The sequence below is a fragment of the Notothenia coriiceps genome, unplaced genomic scaffold, assembly GCF_000735185.1.
Source record: "Notothenia coriiceps isolate Sejong01 unplaced genomic scaffold, NC01 NC01_scaffold00031322, whole genome shotgun sequence".
Lineage (NCBI taxonomy): Eukaryota > Metazoa > Chordata > Actinopteri > Perciformes > Nototheniidae > Notothenia > Notothenia coriiceps.
Genome location: NW_011364023.1, coordinates 1 through 16,522, shown reverse-complemented (window position 1 = coordinate 16,522; position 16,522 = coordinate 1). Strand labels below are relative to the sequence as shown.

General features: G+C 40.7%; 1 protein-coding gene across 1 annotated transcript; it reads left to right on the top strand.

Annotated features, from left to right (window-relative positions):
* Positions 1 to 2,062: 2,062 nt before the first annotated feature.
* LOC104959905 (corticotropin-releasing factor receptor 1-like) lies at positions 2,063 to 15,252 on the top strand. Its single transcript, XM_010787818.1, has 4 exons — positions 2,063 to 2,574; positions 12,734 to 12,821; positions 14,682 to 14,741; positions 15,080 to 15,252. Exons 1-4 carry the CDS (start codon positions 2,545 to 2,547, stop codon positions 15,250 to 15,252), a joined length of 351 nt encoding a protein of 116 aa, XP_010786120.1. The 5' UTR covers positions 2,063 to 2,544.
* Positions 15,253 to 16,522: the final 1,270 nt, after the last annotated feature.

Sequence of the window (16,522 nt, the reverse complement as noted above, 5' to 3'; positions counted from 1 at the left end):
ATTGATCCCAAGTTGGAAACATTTGCGTTACATCAGCATGTGTAACAGTTGTAAATATGCAGTGGTGTTTATTTGTAAATCATTTAGTATAATCACACACATTCTGTGTTTTATATTTAATAATTCTGTGCTCTTTATTTATTGAATGTTCAATACCTGACAAGGTCGAAGAAGAAAAACTTGGGTCGCAGGTTCCTCAACAGTGCATTAAAAGACATCTATCAATATGTGTGTATACCTCCACCATTAAACTGTCGTATGCACATTTCTTATACTATCTACATACATAAGAGTATAATTAATGTGTATACTATCAGTTCAAATAAGTGCTTAACCTAAAGTATTCTTTAATGTGTTAATAAAGGTTAATTAGTTTGTCTGTTTTGCACATCCTCATATTAATATCTTTCTACATCCGGCACTAAACTGTTTTATTGTAGAGATCACAGTATGTTCTTGGTTTTTTATATTCTATATTTCTATCATTGACCTTCTACTTTCTCCCTATGAAAGTATGTACTCTTAATATTTTTTTCATCAAATTACATTATTCAACAAAAGTAATTCAATAACGTGCTTTAACCACTAGGCGGTGCACACAAGGTACACACAGTTTACTAATAATAACTTTGTACTATTAGTGTAGGACACTTATGTATGTATAACATCTGAAGATGTGTATTTTTATTCATGTTTTTACATGATTTTACAGGATATTGCTATACTATTTCTCATGTTTTACTTCTACAAATTAATATCTGATTTGTAAAACATCACAGACAGAAAGGTATATCCGTCATTTAATGGTAAGCTATTGAAATTTTGATTCCATAGATGTGTCTCCCATCACCCAAATCCCCTGACTATTCTCTTAACTCAGTATTTACATTCTTATATTCAAAGTGATTGCTGTGACACTAAACAGCCGACAGATAGAGATAGAGTATCCTGTTGCTCAGTATCAGCTTAATGTATAACAAAAGAATTGTTCGGTCAAAGTTCATCACATCAATTTAAAAAGGGAGGATTATGTTAAAGTGCACCTATCATGCTATTTTAAGGCATATATTCAGTGGCGTAGTGGAGGCCCCCGCACCCCCCGCAGTGCGGGGGAGCCCCGGACCTTATGGGGCCCCGCCCCCACTGTAGGCTATCCTCTTAGATTTCGTAGATAAAGTTAAATTATGCTGTGATAAAACACCATCATGTTCTAAACCACATCAAGGATTATTTCTGAAAACAGTATGGAGCTCAAATGTTTTTTCTCTTGCGGGTTTATCACAAGGTGAGTTCCTTTTTTTATTTCCTGCTTTTTAAACACGTGCTTTTCAGTACAGGTTAGCTCTGAGTGTTAGCGAGGCTTGCTAATGTAAACAAAAACGAGATTAGTCCAAAACACGTCAGGCATTGTTATTTGCTGCCTCCTTGTGGCCAAATAAATCTAAATGTATTTATCTTTAAAGAGTCCAAAATGTGGAAATGTCTTTCTCATGCCTTTAATGAGTTTATAAACCAGCAGGTCTAAAGTGGGACCACACAGAGCTTCCTAACTGTCATTAAATTAAGTGATTGACTGACTGATTTATTTATTGATCGATTGATTCAGCACTAATCTGAAAGCATTTCATTTCGAAGTCTATCTTTAACAGGCATGTTCGTTGAAATTTATGATTTGCATTGGATTTTTTATTTGAAATTGCCTCCTCTGGGGAGACATTCTGAACTGTGTTGACACAGTGTGACCATCTGTCCATCTTGCTCACGGCCAAATCAGTCAACTCTGATCTTGGCACTAATTCAGCTGGAGAACAGGGGTCCCTTTCCTGTGTAAGCCTCTCTTAGTTTCTGTAATGCGCGCGGATCCTTTCCTCTTTCCAAAATCAATTTACTCCCGTCGTCTAACTTTCACAGCAGTGACGTCTAGATCGCAAAGGGATTATGGATTAAGATGTGCAACCGCGTAGAGACGTTGCATAATTAACTCCGGGATGAGGAATTTAGTTATTTCTCAGTCGCGTAGCACACCCCGGTTTAAATGGCACAACGTGGGCGGTGCGTCGACGACATGATCTGGAGCACGGAGCGCAGCCGGCACTCACACACCGGATAGGAAGCGGTGGGACACGATGGTGTAGCCGGCGGAACAGAAAAACGCATGCAAAGGGAGTTTTTGGTCCGGGGCCAGCTGTGAAGGGCACCGTGGTTTCTGTGTGATGGTGCGCTTCTCTCTCCAAAGGTGGATTCGATGACTTAATTTCAAGAGAAACCAAGGGAAAAGAGAGGGAAGCTGCTCACCTGAAGAAGAATCGTCTTAATGGATCATCTGTGCTATATTTTGGAGACCTGATAGGTTTCTTTCTCACCACGCGTCTCTCTCTGTTGACAGAAGTGACATTTCCCACAGCAGCAGCATCACATTCTCTGCACACATCGTGCTACTTTCACAAGTGACTCAGGGGATAGTGAAGAAACATTGTTTTTTAAAGTGATAAGAAGACATTTAACGTCCCACATGAACATTATGTGAAAAATACAGGATTGGAAATGCGTCGCAAATGCTTCGGTCTGCTTGAGGTAAGTTATTTTTGGCTTTATATCCTAAAACCCTAGCCTGCGGTTTAATTAAAATAGATTAATAAAAACAACTGGATCTTTATTCTTCGCAGGATTTCAGCAGAGTGTAATCTTGATGCGAAGGGATTTATCAGCATCACATCCAGATGTTAGTTTTTGGATATTTTCTCCATCTCGCAGCTATTTAAAAATCATAATACCCATTAAATGTGCTGAACTAAAAGCTTTTGGAGAAGGAAGGCTGAGTTTCAGCGTAAGCAAACAGACATGTAGCTGTATGGGTTTTACAGTGCATGAGAAAAACATCCCAAGTGACACGATGCCTCCTCTTCATGGGACGCGGGGTTCAAATGCTGATGCTAAAATACCCGGATTTGGGACACTGGAGATTAGAAGTGTTAGTGCAGCAAGTGCATTGCTCCACTTCCTGTTCTCATATTTGATCCCTCAAAGCAAAGTCTAATTAACATTGTTAAGTTGTTGAGAAAGGCTTCCCTGACAGTCATTATTGTTCTGGACTTGTGGTGCAGATGCTGATGTTGCTATGAGTGGCAGCCTGAGGTGAATCACTTAATTCCTCCTACCTCTTGTGTGTGTGAGGAGCCGCACTAAGAATAGTCAAGAATCCTCTGAAGCCTTCTCTCAGATCCCTCCTGCATTCTATTCGTGCCCCCCCCATTGTTTGTGTATCACCTGTCTGCTGGGATGCTGTCAAAAGGTAAAATTAGTACATGTGACTGAGGTTCATTGTTTAAGGGCCCTTGTCCCTCAGTATTTCTTAAATACTCAGATGTGTGTGATTTTAAAGATAACAAAAATGCTATTGCCATGAATCTTTTCCATGTAGCAAACACAATGTGAAAAGACACAGAATCAGAAAGCACAATCCTCCCTTTTTGTAAAAAATATAAACAATTCTTATGATAATGAATAAAATAATTAAAATATTGCTTATCTATAGCCCCAGCGTAGACATGTACTCTGCACAATTAAATATTTTCTCGAGTGCAAGAGGAATAAATACTATGTGTGCTACAGTAGAGTAAAATAAAATGTAGTGAAGCGGGAGTTTTAGGTAACATGACATAGAAATTCTCATACTTCAAAACAGTGCAGAAGTACTCCTACTTTATGGAAATATTTGTACCTTTTATTCCACTACGTAAGTCAGATGTATTTAGATTTGGAATGATTTATTTCTTTATTTTCGTGTCATGCCCAACGCTTTACAAGACACCAAAAAAGTGATCAACATTTATATTCATTACAAAATGACAAGCTGTCTTACTACCCCATCTTGAATTTGATTAAATTAGATATACTTTGCGTATCCTAATTTGGGAAATTGTTTTGTCTCAGCAGCAATTAAAATAAATAAGATAAAAACGATTGATTCCTCTACTGGTTATTTTTCATTTGTTTTGGTCTATGAAATGTCAGAAGATAGTGAAATATGTACACCTTGATTTTTCAAAGTCCAAGGTGGCGCCTTTTAATGTCAGAGAAAAGACAGAAATCTAAATGTTCTGCCATTTTGTATTAAAGTCAACTAATCGATTTAAAGAGTTATGGTTGCAGCTCTAGTTCACTACATTTATCAAAAGTGTCTAAGAAAGAATACACAATGTTGAAAATACAGAATAAATTACAATAGTAATAGACCAATCTACAAAAATAAAGACATAAGACACTACTTGTAAATATTATACCCCAAAATGTGCAGGTCAATTCTGCTACAAAAACAATATAGAAGAAGTTTATCATCTGTCCTCCACTCTCAGAAAACAATCATAAATGGAGGTAATTTCACTTACATATAATTCATCCTCACAGACAGGACATCAGAAATGTAACCCTATTCTCTATTTCTCCTAGCTCATCTTCATATTCAGATTATTGTCCCAGAGAGATATTTATTTTCACAGCCAGTGCACAGAAACACAGATGGATGTACACATAGGAGTACAAGGCCAGCATACCGATATAGTACAGTGCATAACATCTTCATGTATGCATTCATTAAATGATGCCGGCTGTGTCAGCGAGGCAGGTTGTTAAAGGCCGCCCATGCAGGAGAAAATAACTCCTTCTGGAGCGTCTCTCCATTTAGAAGTCCTGTATCCCCCATGGATGGGAGTGATGCGAGGTGTTGGGCTTTTTCATTATTGATTCAACTGTCTGTTATTTTCTAGTTTGATAGGGTCTATGAAATGTCAGAAAACAGTGAAACTGTCAGGGTGAGTGAAGCAGGCAGGACCCAAATGCAGATTTCACAGATAATACCTTTATTTCAAGGCTAAACTAGAACAAACAAAACAATACAATACCCCGTGAACATAGTCATAGACAAACAATGACAGACAGAAAAACCAGAACTTAAATACACACAAGAGTAATCACACAAACAAGACACAGGTGAGGAGGGAGGAGAAAACACAGGGGCACCAGGTGATCACAATCGGGTAATCAGGTAGGAGGACCCGGAAGGGATCTCGGGCGGACGGCCCGGGGGGCAAGGCAGAGCTCGCGGTGGGGGTCTCAGGCGGACGGCCCGGGGGCAAGGCAGAGTTCACAAAGGGGCGAAGGCCACAGCGGGCGAACTCAGGGGCCCGGGCATGAGGGCGAAGGCAGCGGCTGGAAAAGTCAGGGGGCCGGGCCCGAGGACCGCGGCCGGGAAAGTCAGGGGGCCGGGCTCGAGGGCGAAGACCGCGGCCTGGAAAATCAGGGGGCCGGGCTCGAGGGCGTAGACCGCGGCACTCAGGGGGCCGGGCTCGAGGGCGAAGACCGCGGCTGGGGAACTCAGGGGACCGGGCACTGAAGGACGGGCAGGAGCTGGTGGAACCCTGGCGGTGCGGGTCAGGCGTAGACGAGACCCTGGACGGAACCCAGGCTGGTGTCAGTGGGACCCACCACGGAGCAAGGGCTGGTGTTGATGGGACCCAAAACAGGACAGGACACGGTGTTGGCAGGAAACCCGGCGGAGCAGGTGTCGGCGGGACCCCCAACAGGACAGGATATGGTGTTGGCAGGACCCCCGGCAGAAGAGCAGTCGGCGGGCCCCCAACGGGACAGGACACAGGGTTGGCAGGACCCCCGGCAGAAGAGTAGTCGGCGGGACCTCCAACGGCACAGGACATAGGGTTGGCAGGACCCCCGGCAGGAGAGTAGTCGGCGGGACCTCCAACGGCACAGGACATAGGGTTGGCAGGACCCCCGGCAGAGACGTATGGTGTCAGGTTGGGAATTGGGAGGCAGGGGGCTAGCAAGCCGGGAATCACATGTCTGGAGGATGTCCATAATCCAGCCAGGTAAAAACTTTACTAAAGATGGTTTCTCTGTTGCCAACCGGTGCGCCTCTACCAGAGCGGCCCTCTTCTGCCGAACACTGGACGCTCCCTTCCACCAATCAAAGCAGCAAACCAAAAAAAAGGTAAAATTACTTAATTCCACCTCAAATGGATCATCTGCTGGGTCCATTTCTGGTTGGTTCATTCTGTTAGGGTGAGTGAAGCAGGCAGGACCCAAATGCAGAATAAACAGATATACCTTTATTTCAGGGCAAACTTAGAACCAAACAGAACACTACCCCGTTGAACACAAGTCATAGACTAAACAATGAACCAACAATGAACATACAGAATAACAGAAATTAATACACACAAGAAGTAATCACACAAACAAGACACAGGTGAGAAGGAGGAGAAACACAGGAGCACCAGAGTGAACAACGAATCGGGTAATCAGCGTAGGAGGGAAACGAGACAGGCAGAAACGACAGGCAAACAGGGGTGAAGACTTTTCAAATAAAACATGAAACCAAAAGACAGAAAAAGACAAGACAAAACACACACAGACAGGACGTGACAGAAACATGTCGACTGTGGTTTCTCAAGTCCAAGGTTTATTGTCAGGGTAAAGCCAGAAATCAGATGTGTTAGATTTCAATTAGTGATTCGTCATTTTCTGTCATGCACACCAGCGCCCTAAGCTTTAGAACGACACCAAAAAAGTGATCAAATATTTAATTCATTTATAATATGATAATTATTCCCGGTCTGAGATTAAGTTCTAGATATACTGTTACTCATCCAGTTTGAGGAAGTGACTGTGTCACAGCTGCAAAAAGTTAACAGGTGTAACATGAATGTTTAATACATAGAATAAAAATAAAGGAAATATGATAAATCTGGCCGGTTATATTCGTTAATATGGTATCAATTAGTTGCCTTGTCTTGTTCGGATGTGTGAGAATCATTTGATATTCCGTGAGATAAGTGACGCTTTCGAATCAGAGCTTATGTCTGTTTTAGACTGGGTGTGGAATCCAGATATTCTGCGGACAGTTGCGTGGGACGCAAGGGTTGTTTTTGGTTGAGATGGCGAACAAAACGGCAAGCTGGACAGCAGATATCAGTGGAAATTAGCCTTTTTTTTAGATACAGCAGGATGTGTTGAATAAAAACTTGAGTTTAATACAGCATTATGTGTTGATTAGGACTTCATTTTAGCTGAGGGGCTCTCAGTTTAGTCTTTCTTGGGATTCGATGCGTTGACGAAATGCAGTTATTGTCTATTGTGACATGAATGGAATTAGGTCCCAGTGCGTGGTGTCTTTAAATGATGAGGCCTTTTTTTGCCATCTACCTGCAGCTGTAGCCATATATCAGTGCACCGTCCCTTGAGTTGCATCTTTGCATCCAAAACATATAGAATCAACTTCAAACATGACTCATCGTTTATTCCCCTTCTTATCGAAGCATTGGTTCTGACCAGTCTGGGGTGTGAATATTTCACTTTCTTTTCAATGCAAATCCACTTGTTTCAGATTTTTCCTCAAGATCATCCTTTTTATTATTTAAAGTTTTTCTGCTTGTTCTTGGTGTTTTCAAAGCATTGCATTTGTTTCATGGCCTTTCACAGCAGGAACCACTCTTGACACGATGGATGTCATAGAAAACAGGACGGCATACATTATCCAAACTGCTTTTCACCTGATTTGGAAATGAGTCTGTAAACTGCTAAAATAAAGAAAATAATTGACAAAAATATAATTAAAACCCATTACTAAATCATTAACGCGTTGATTTAATAAGTGTCATATTACCAATAATGCATCAACACTTCAACCTGATCATAATTAATCATATCAGCAATATATTTAACTGGCCTTGAGTTCTATTAACACCATACACCATAAGAGTAATTGAAACCGAGGGAACAGGGAGTACTTTATATACATAGATGTGAATGTAGATCTGAAATAATAGAGTGATTCGATCTAAATCTTACGTGATTCGTAATTGATAATTATAATGAAAGGTATACTCCCAGCTCGGGATGGGCACGTGGATGTCTCCTCCAGAATGCAAAATTGTCAAGGAACAGCAAATGTTATAGACTAATATATTTAGATTTTTTCCAAACAAGTTGATGTTAATTTATTTATAGAAGAAAAAGCATATTGCGGAATAAAGTCATGTCTGATTGTTGACTAAATGTAAATAATGAGCCACACACTCATGTGGCTCACACACACGGTGAGACAAGATATCTGAATGGATGGAAATGTCACACAACACAATAAAAAACTCACTTTGCATCCTCACATCAATACATTTAACTTTCAATGATCTGCAAATTGCTCAAAGCACATTATGATTGGTTTCTGATCCACCATGGCATTAATCTTCCACTAACCATGGATCGTGCTTTCTTGACTCTTTTCCTAGTATAATCATGAGGTTTTGGGAAGCTTGCCTGTGGCTGGTTTCCACCTGCCCAAAAAAAACCCTGGTCCTATTCATAAAGTCTGCAAAAGCCAAATGGACCGCGGAATTTAATTTCCACGGCTCTAGCCGGAAACTGTTAAAACCCAGAAAGTAGGGTTTGAGCGGGGAAAGATTTCTCGGATTAAGAATTGAGAAACCTTTGGATCAAGTAAATATTAAAGCTTTGGCAATGTTTTAATAGCAATTGAAAGTGTAATCAATTACTAATACACTTTTAGTCGTTTGAATCTTTCCAAGAAACAAACTTTAATAGTGGCAAAAAAATCATTGGAAAATGTCTTGCTTGATCTACATAATAGATTACGTTGCATGACCCTGCATGTATCTCTTTCACGAAACAAAAATATTCAAAGAGGCCCTATTATGTTTTATGGGTTTACTCTGTTCCAGTAGTGTGTTAATACAGGGGCTGCACCAGTAACTGGTGCGCAGGTGCGCATGCGCACCCGCCCACCCAAAAAAGAGCACCGATCATTTGAAAAAAGGCGATTTGCGCACCAACATTGAGAGGAGAGAAGAGAGAGAGAGAGAGAAAGAGAGAGAGAGAGATAGGAAAAGAGAGAATGAGAGATATTTACGAGTTGCCATAAGCAACTGTGGTAACGATAGCAGGGTTTCCGACACATAGACTTTACTTGGGCGGGCCGCCCAGGTATATTAACGGCCGCCAAAGTATAATTTGCGAGCTATTTTGGTTTAATTTTTTTAATCCGTCCGCGAGCACGACGGCATCTGCGATCCCTCGCTCTACCCCTCGCTATCGCGTGAAGGGTCTGCTTTATGCGCTCTGCACAGTAACCCTGCTGTGTGCTCACGCAGAGCACCTCCCCCCGTTCATAAAGTCAAGTACCCCTCAAAAGGTCTGGTTTATTTCATTTCAAGGATGCGCACCAAGCAACATCTCCAGGTGCTCCTTTGAGAACCAGAGCAAAAAAAGTTATGTGCACCCTTGGTTATACAGGTCTTTGTGCATGTAAATGGTCTGCAAAGGCTATATCCCTTTGTTTCCTCTCCAACTCCTCCCCCCCCCCTGCCTGAAACGCCTCCATTAGACTCCTTAGTTTACTTATGTAACATAGTGACATCACTATGGAACACTACCAATTCGATTGGTAAGCGCCCCAACACATTGTACGTGATAGCCTAAGGGGCGAGACATCTCTAATTGGTTGACTAGGCTGCCAGCTAACCAATCAGAGCAGACTTGGCTCTGGTTTCAGACAGAGGGTGAAAAGACGTGCTGCAGCACAGGGAGTATGAGAAACATAAAGAGCTTTTTGAACATTAAAGCATGGAGACATGTCCCAGTAGAGGCACTACATACTGATATACACCTGAATATCAGCAGGAGAAGAACTCTTTAAAGTAGAGACACTACATACTGATACGAACCTGAAAATGAGCAAAAAAAGTCCCCTTTGAAAAGCCTATTCTTTCTTGATCAAGTAGCAAAATGATTCAAAAAGTAATTTCATGATGCATTATTAATGATAATACTTTAGCACAGTATATCAAACTATTACTATTTAACTATTTATTACATGGTTACATTTGGCTTTTTCTGTTGACAATACTCCATTCAACCTCATGATCATTTTGAAGCCATGATTTATGTAATTTAAATTCCTTCATCATGGTTTTATTCATTTTTCCATGATGTGCGTGTTCTTCAAACGCAGAAAATACCGGCCGCTGATTGAATATTAGTTTGTGTGATCCTCGTTTACATCCTGCCTGTCGATCAGCTGCTGAGCTTTAATAACCGCAGCACAGTGTGTCAGTGTGCCCTGATACCTGCGCAGGACTCACTGAGCGTGTAACAGACGCAGCGAGCCATCAGGAGCTCCTCTTTACAATCTGGGCCAGTGTAGCTTTCTGCTCAATGTGACCCCGCTGCTGGTATTTCACATTTCATGCTGCCGTGGCCATGAGCTATGAATGCCTTTTTCTTTTTTACACTCCAGAGCGATACTTTTAATAACAACACAAAAAAAAAGTCAGGAATTTCCATTATTTAGACTTCTTCTTTATGTTCCATCTTTATGTTTACCGTTTCCGATGCTGCATTATTGAGGCGGAATGTTTTATTTAAAGAGGGAAAGAAACGTTGGCTACAGTATATGGGTAATAGTAGCCGTCCGCAGGGAACAAGCCCGTACTCAAGGACAGCTGCACCGACATGTAACCCAGATGGGGGTCATCTACTGTCGAGAAGCCCAGGAAAACTAAAGAAATTAAATGTTTCAGCCTTTTGTGGTGTTTTTTGTCTCTTATGAAGTGGCACCGACAGAAGCTGCCAGCAGCGATCAGGGTTTCCACGCAGTACAATGCACACATTCAAGGGATGTTTTTACTTTTTCCCAGAGCAGTCACGAGAAATCAAGTGAAGGTCAAAGTTTGGATGAAAAATGGATCAGTTGTGCTGTCCTCTAAAATACCGGCAAATAGAGGTTATTCATCTCTGGTGTGTAAATGTATGATTTGCTTACATTGTTATTGTGCAGGGAACAAGCACAAACACACTGGAGACGCAGCAGATACATTCACATGAACCCTCCCCTGTACTGTAGTTTTATAATTATGTGCATTATTTAAATGTTTTTCCCTCTCTGCACACACGATAAGTAGGCCGACTGCAACCAAACTGAAATATTTTTTATTTAGCAGAAGAAGGCAAAGTAAGGAACTTCTGAGCCTACGTTTTATTAAATCTTTGTATCTGTAAACATGAAAGAGTGTTGAGATTACACACTACAAAGTGCTCCAAATTAGGCGGTGAGGGGTTGTTAATGCATGCATCCTCTGCTCAAGGGCACAGAGACCTTCAACTGGATTCAGCCGTCTTCATTGGTTGCACGTGAGGGAATACAAGTATATGCAACTTTTCTGCAGGAAAATGTCTTAAAACAACTATGTTTTATATTTAGATGATTTGTGTGTTTACAGTATCCAAAAAGTTTTCCATCAGACCTAGATAAATAGGTCATTTGAATCAAGATAACGGTACATACTGTATGGTTGCCTCTAACGGCAGTGCATCCCTCTTGTGTATGTGTTAAGAGTTTTGTTTGTTGTAATTTAACTTTTACATTTCAAGCCACATATTTTACAAATTATTTTTACATCTATGATGAAGGTTTTAGTCATGGGGCGTTTCGATCTTTATTTAACAGAGACGCAAGCGGAGCAAACAAACCTCATTGGGGAAAGACTGAATTTTAACGGCACATTGCTTTATTTGCTGTTTTTACTGGTTTTTTCACCTGGTCCATGTTTTTTGTAAAATAAGTGAGCTCTGTGGATCATTCGGCTTCTATTTAAATCGTCTTCAACATTTGGATCTCAGGTTGTAAGAGAGACAATGTTTTTAAAGGAAACACATTGAAAAAAGACACATTTCAAGGGCAAATTGCTTAAATTTCGGATTGTGACTGTGGATAATTAGGCTTCCAACAAAATCGTCCTTAAGACGTATGTCTAACTTATTGAGAAAACCAATGTGAATAAAGGAACCACACTTGAAAAGGACTGAATTTTAATGTCAGATTGCTTTATTCTATGGTTTTACTGCTTTACTTACTTGGGCTATTTTTTTTGGAAAATAGGCGATTTCTGTGGATAATTCGGCTTCCAGTAAAATCATTCTCAATATTTGAAATCTCAGGTTATCAGCGAAACTATGTGATTATAGAAACCATATTGAGAAAGACCGAATTTTAATTTAAAAATGCTTTATTCTGTGTTACTTCTAGTTTGTTCACCTTATCCATCACAAGCAATGCAAGGAACCTCATTGGAGAAAGACGTGTATCTCCTTTATTCTGTGTTTTTACAGTTTTTCATCAATTTGTCTACTTGTTTTGTTAAAAGGAGATTCTTCTGTGGATAATTTGTCTCCCAGTGAAATCATCCTCAACATTTGGATCTCACGTATTCAGAGAAACAAGCTGAGCAAACATTCGTGGCCAGTCATGTCCCAGCCTCTCCGGGACATCTGTGTTCTGTCGAGCGGTGTCGGAAAAACGCTGATTTGTTATGTAAAACTGCTTTACTCAGGGTTTTTTACCGCTTTTAATCAGTGGGTCCGTTTGTTTTGGAGAGGAGACATCTGCGGATAATTCGGCTCCCGGTAAAAACCTCCTGAGCAATGAACACTGGGGGAATCTGACTGTGATGATGTCGATCGATGATGGTGAAGACAACAAATCCCATGAACCCACGATTCCTCACGAGACAAACTCCGTCTTTAGTTATTTTTTAGGCAGCCCTAGCAGTCGAAATGTACATATTGTATGTTTAAGAGGCTATAGCTGTATTTGACATGATGTTGTGGATTTTGTGACTCATTGATGTGTGTTGTATCTCTGCAGGTGTGTGCTATCATGAGCCTGCTGCCTTCAGGCTCTTTGGAGAATCTGACATGTGAAGCCCTGCTCATGCTGTCCGGGAATGTCTCATGTAAGTCGATGTTTACGACGACAGCAACTGTTACAAGCTTTTAAAACGGCCGGCAGTTACACCGTGCGTGTTTCAAGTTGCTCTACTGGCACTGCTGGTGCTTCGATAGATTTTCAGTCTCTTCATTTATACGACCACTAAATGCCAACTCTCCTTATGTTTATTGACAACATGTATTTTATAATATTCAGTAGTACAGTACAGTATGAGTTGTAACACTGAACCACAGTAAACACCCAGAGAGATATGCAAATCCAGTAATGATCTTCCTGTTTTTATTTGCCTCCTAGTTTCATACTCACAATGTTGGTATTATGCTGTCACATTGCTGTGTCATGATGCAGCTAGGTGCCAATCTTCTGTCCTTTTAATGTCTCTGTTAAAGTGAGAAGTATCCAACACAGACCAAATGTCTGCGTTCATAGCTTTGTTTTCAGTTCAATAACCCCTAAATATTTAGTTTACAATATTAAAAATACAGAAAACCCTCTCATTGGAGAAGCTTCAACCACAGTTTGCCATTTTTGATTTATGAAATGACTCAAAAGATGATTCAAATACCTATAGTAGTTGAATAGTTTCTCTTGGAGTCAGTTGTTACAGTTGTAATTAAGTATCATAAGCTGGCACTGAAATAGAATCCAATTCTACCGCTTGATCAATCAATCAATCAATCAATCAATCAATCAATCAATGTTTATGTATATAGCTCAATATCACAAATGTTACATTTGTCTCAGTGGACTTCACAGTTTGTACAGAATATCAGTATGACAATACGACACCCTCTGTCCTTAGCTTGATAACATCTTCCTTGATCAGGTATTTCCTGATTTAAATAAGGAGACTATCAATCTTTAGGATCTGTTTCATTTAGACAAAGGTCTTTATTAAACTCTACATTGAGCACATTTGTAGATGAAAGAAAAACAAGCTTCGGTGTCGATTGGCACTGGAATTGAGTGTAAAAAAAGAAAAGTATTAAAACAAAAAAACGTCCTTCTGGTAAAGGCCAAAATATTTGAAAATTAAGCGTAAGCCAAGAGCTATTTTCTCAGTGACGAAAGCTCCTCCAAAACTATAGAAGATATAATTAAACCATTTTCACGGGCTGAGTCATAGTTACTAGATATAAAACTCCCATTAAGACGGCCAACAAGTCAAATATAAAACTGTGAAAGTATCCTGACTGGGACTATTGAAACGGAATTTTAATGTAATGGCATTTATTACCCAACACTGGTCATAAACGTCTTATTTCTTTTGCAAATTCTCCTTTTAAAGGTCATTGTTAAAAGAATAACAACTTTATTAATGGAGACATAATTGCTTGGCTTAAATAACAAGCAAAATCACGATCAGTTGGAGAAAAGTAATTCAGTAATAATTATTCTTTGTCAAAAAAACATAAAACATGTCCTTTTAGGCATTCAAGCAAACCGATGTTGTGGTTTTGCTTGTGGGGGTGTTTCTAAAATGTAAATGTTGCTTTTGATTTATTTCTCACCACAAGCAGGTGTGAAAACATGCTTTTGCAAAATAATGTGAAAGCATGAGACTGAGGCGTCAACTTTGCCCCCAATAACAATCCTTATTTCCGGATCTTTTTTATCTAAGTCCTCTTGAGTTATTGCAGAATTAATAGCCTTCCCCCCAGGGGCATGTCTTCATACATATATGCTGCTACCGCCTTGATATTGCCCAGGGAAAGGTCTGTCACCAGTGTTTACCGTTGCCCTTTAATGCTCACCCTTTTGTAGCTGTTAAGCTGCATCTAATGAGACTTTCATAGCCCTCCTTTCAGTATGCAAACAGAGATTGAGGTTATTGATGATTCTCTTCTTCCATCTTGGGTTGCAGTACAGTCGCTGGCCGCCTCCTGGAACCAGACCTTGAGCAACGCCACAAGCCAGTGGAGCGGTGAGTGTGTGAAACTGATTACCTACGCAGTTACTACAGTACAAAGCACAATTGTTGTGTTCTACCCCACGAGGGAAACAAGTTTGATCCAAACTCGTATTATAAGTACTTACATCAAAGAGCTGAACAGGGCTTGAAATAGATTTGGCGACTCTCAGCAGGAGACCACGCTCAGGAGTAATCATTAAAATGTGTGCACACAAACGGCTTAATCAGCTCCAAGATTTATTGCCAAGATCATTGGAGCATTGTCAGGATTCCACCATGGGCTGTATGTAGTCCCGAGCCATGTTAGGAATGCGTGTTTGTGTCTTTACATTTCTGTCCTCACACTTCAGGCCCGGGGCCCTCCTGTGACACCTCCATCGATGGCATCGGCACCTGCTGGCCCCGAAGCAGCGCGGGCCAGATGGTGTCACGACCCTGTCCCGAGTGGTTCTACGGTGTCAGATACAACACCACCAGTAAGTCTTCATTGTCATCTCCTGCCAGAAAAACAGAAAAACAATAGATTTAAAGTCAGATTTAATTAGACTTCACCCCCTTCCCCCCCTTTACTCGGCTTCCCCTTGGGCAAATCCTGTTTACACAATTGTTAATACAGAAATTAGCATGAGCATACAAACTAGCAGGAGACACAGAATAAAAACAACATGTGTAAAGTAGGACTGCTGTGGATAATTCACTGTGAAGTGCGAGAAGAAAGAGTGTTGATGCACCGAAGACAAGACAAGCGGTACACCCGCTGTGAGAGATGTGTGTGTCAGGGTCTAAATAGAAATAGAAAGCTGGTATAATGTTACAAAAAGAAGTGTAAACCGCTGCCAACTGAGAAGCTTAAGCCTGTTAAAACGATCGGAAGAGGAGAAAAACCTCTTTACTGGTGTTTATTCCTAACGTGAGCAGCACTACCATCCAAAATTACTCGTTGAAACATGATCTGATTCAAATAATACAATTATCGGACACATTTATGCGTGCAGTTTGTCTGTAAATATTTAATAAATCACCTTTTTAGACTGTGAAAGTACAAAGTGTTTCAGATTTCTGCTCTGGTGCTGCACCATAGTTTTTTCTAAGGTCAAACTCTTAAAATACAACTGACATAAAATCGCTGCAGCAAAGAGTTCTGCTCCGTAGATGACATGCTTGGTGCTATGTTTTACAAAGAAATCGGTTTTCAGCAGGGTGAAATTAATATAGTCTTTAGCCATTCTTGCACCAGTGCTCCAGGGATTGCAGTTAGTCCTTTCTCCACTTATACCAACAACAAAATCATGCTTTGTCATGACATTTTATACAGATATTTATAGTACACAGAGGATGAATCCTACTTTTCAGCTAGTCAAACCATGAGGTCAATATTTGTTATTTAGAGTGAAATATCTATTTTTTATTTGGTAAAAACCTTGTCTTCACTTACTGATCGTTCACTGCTACGGGCCAGATATGTGAAAGTGAAACTATCTGATAGATAGAACATAGGTAGCCTATCAAAACGGCACAGCCCAGCCCATTGGGGTGTCGGCCACTCCCTGGGGGTGTGTGGCCGGAACACTGACAAATATGGGCCGGTAGGATGTTTTGGCCCTCCGGCCCACGCACAGCTCCGGCCCACCGGGAAAACTCCCGGTATTCCCAAAGGCCAGTCCGCCCCTGGAACCAGCTAAATCGGCCACCAGCTAAACCAGCTACCCTGGCCAGCTAAAAAAAACAGCATACCAGCATAGTATACTGGCAGTGGCGAATCGTGTCTATCACAACTGGACCTCTGTAGACAC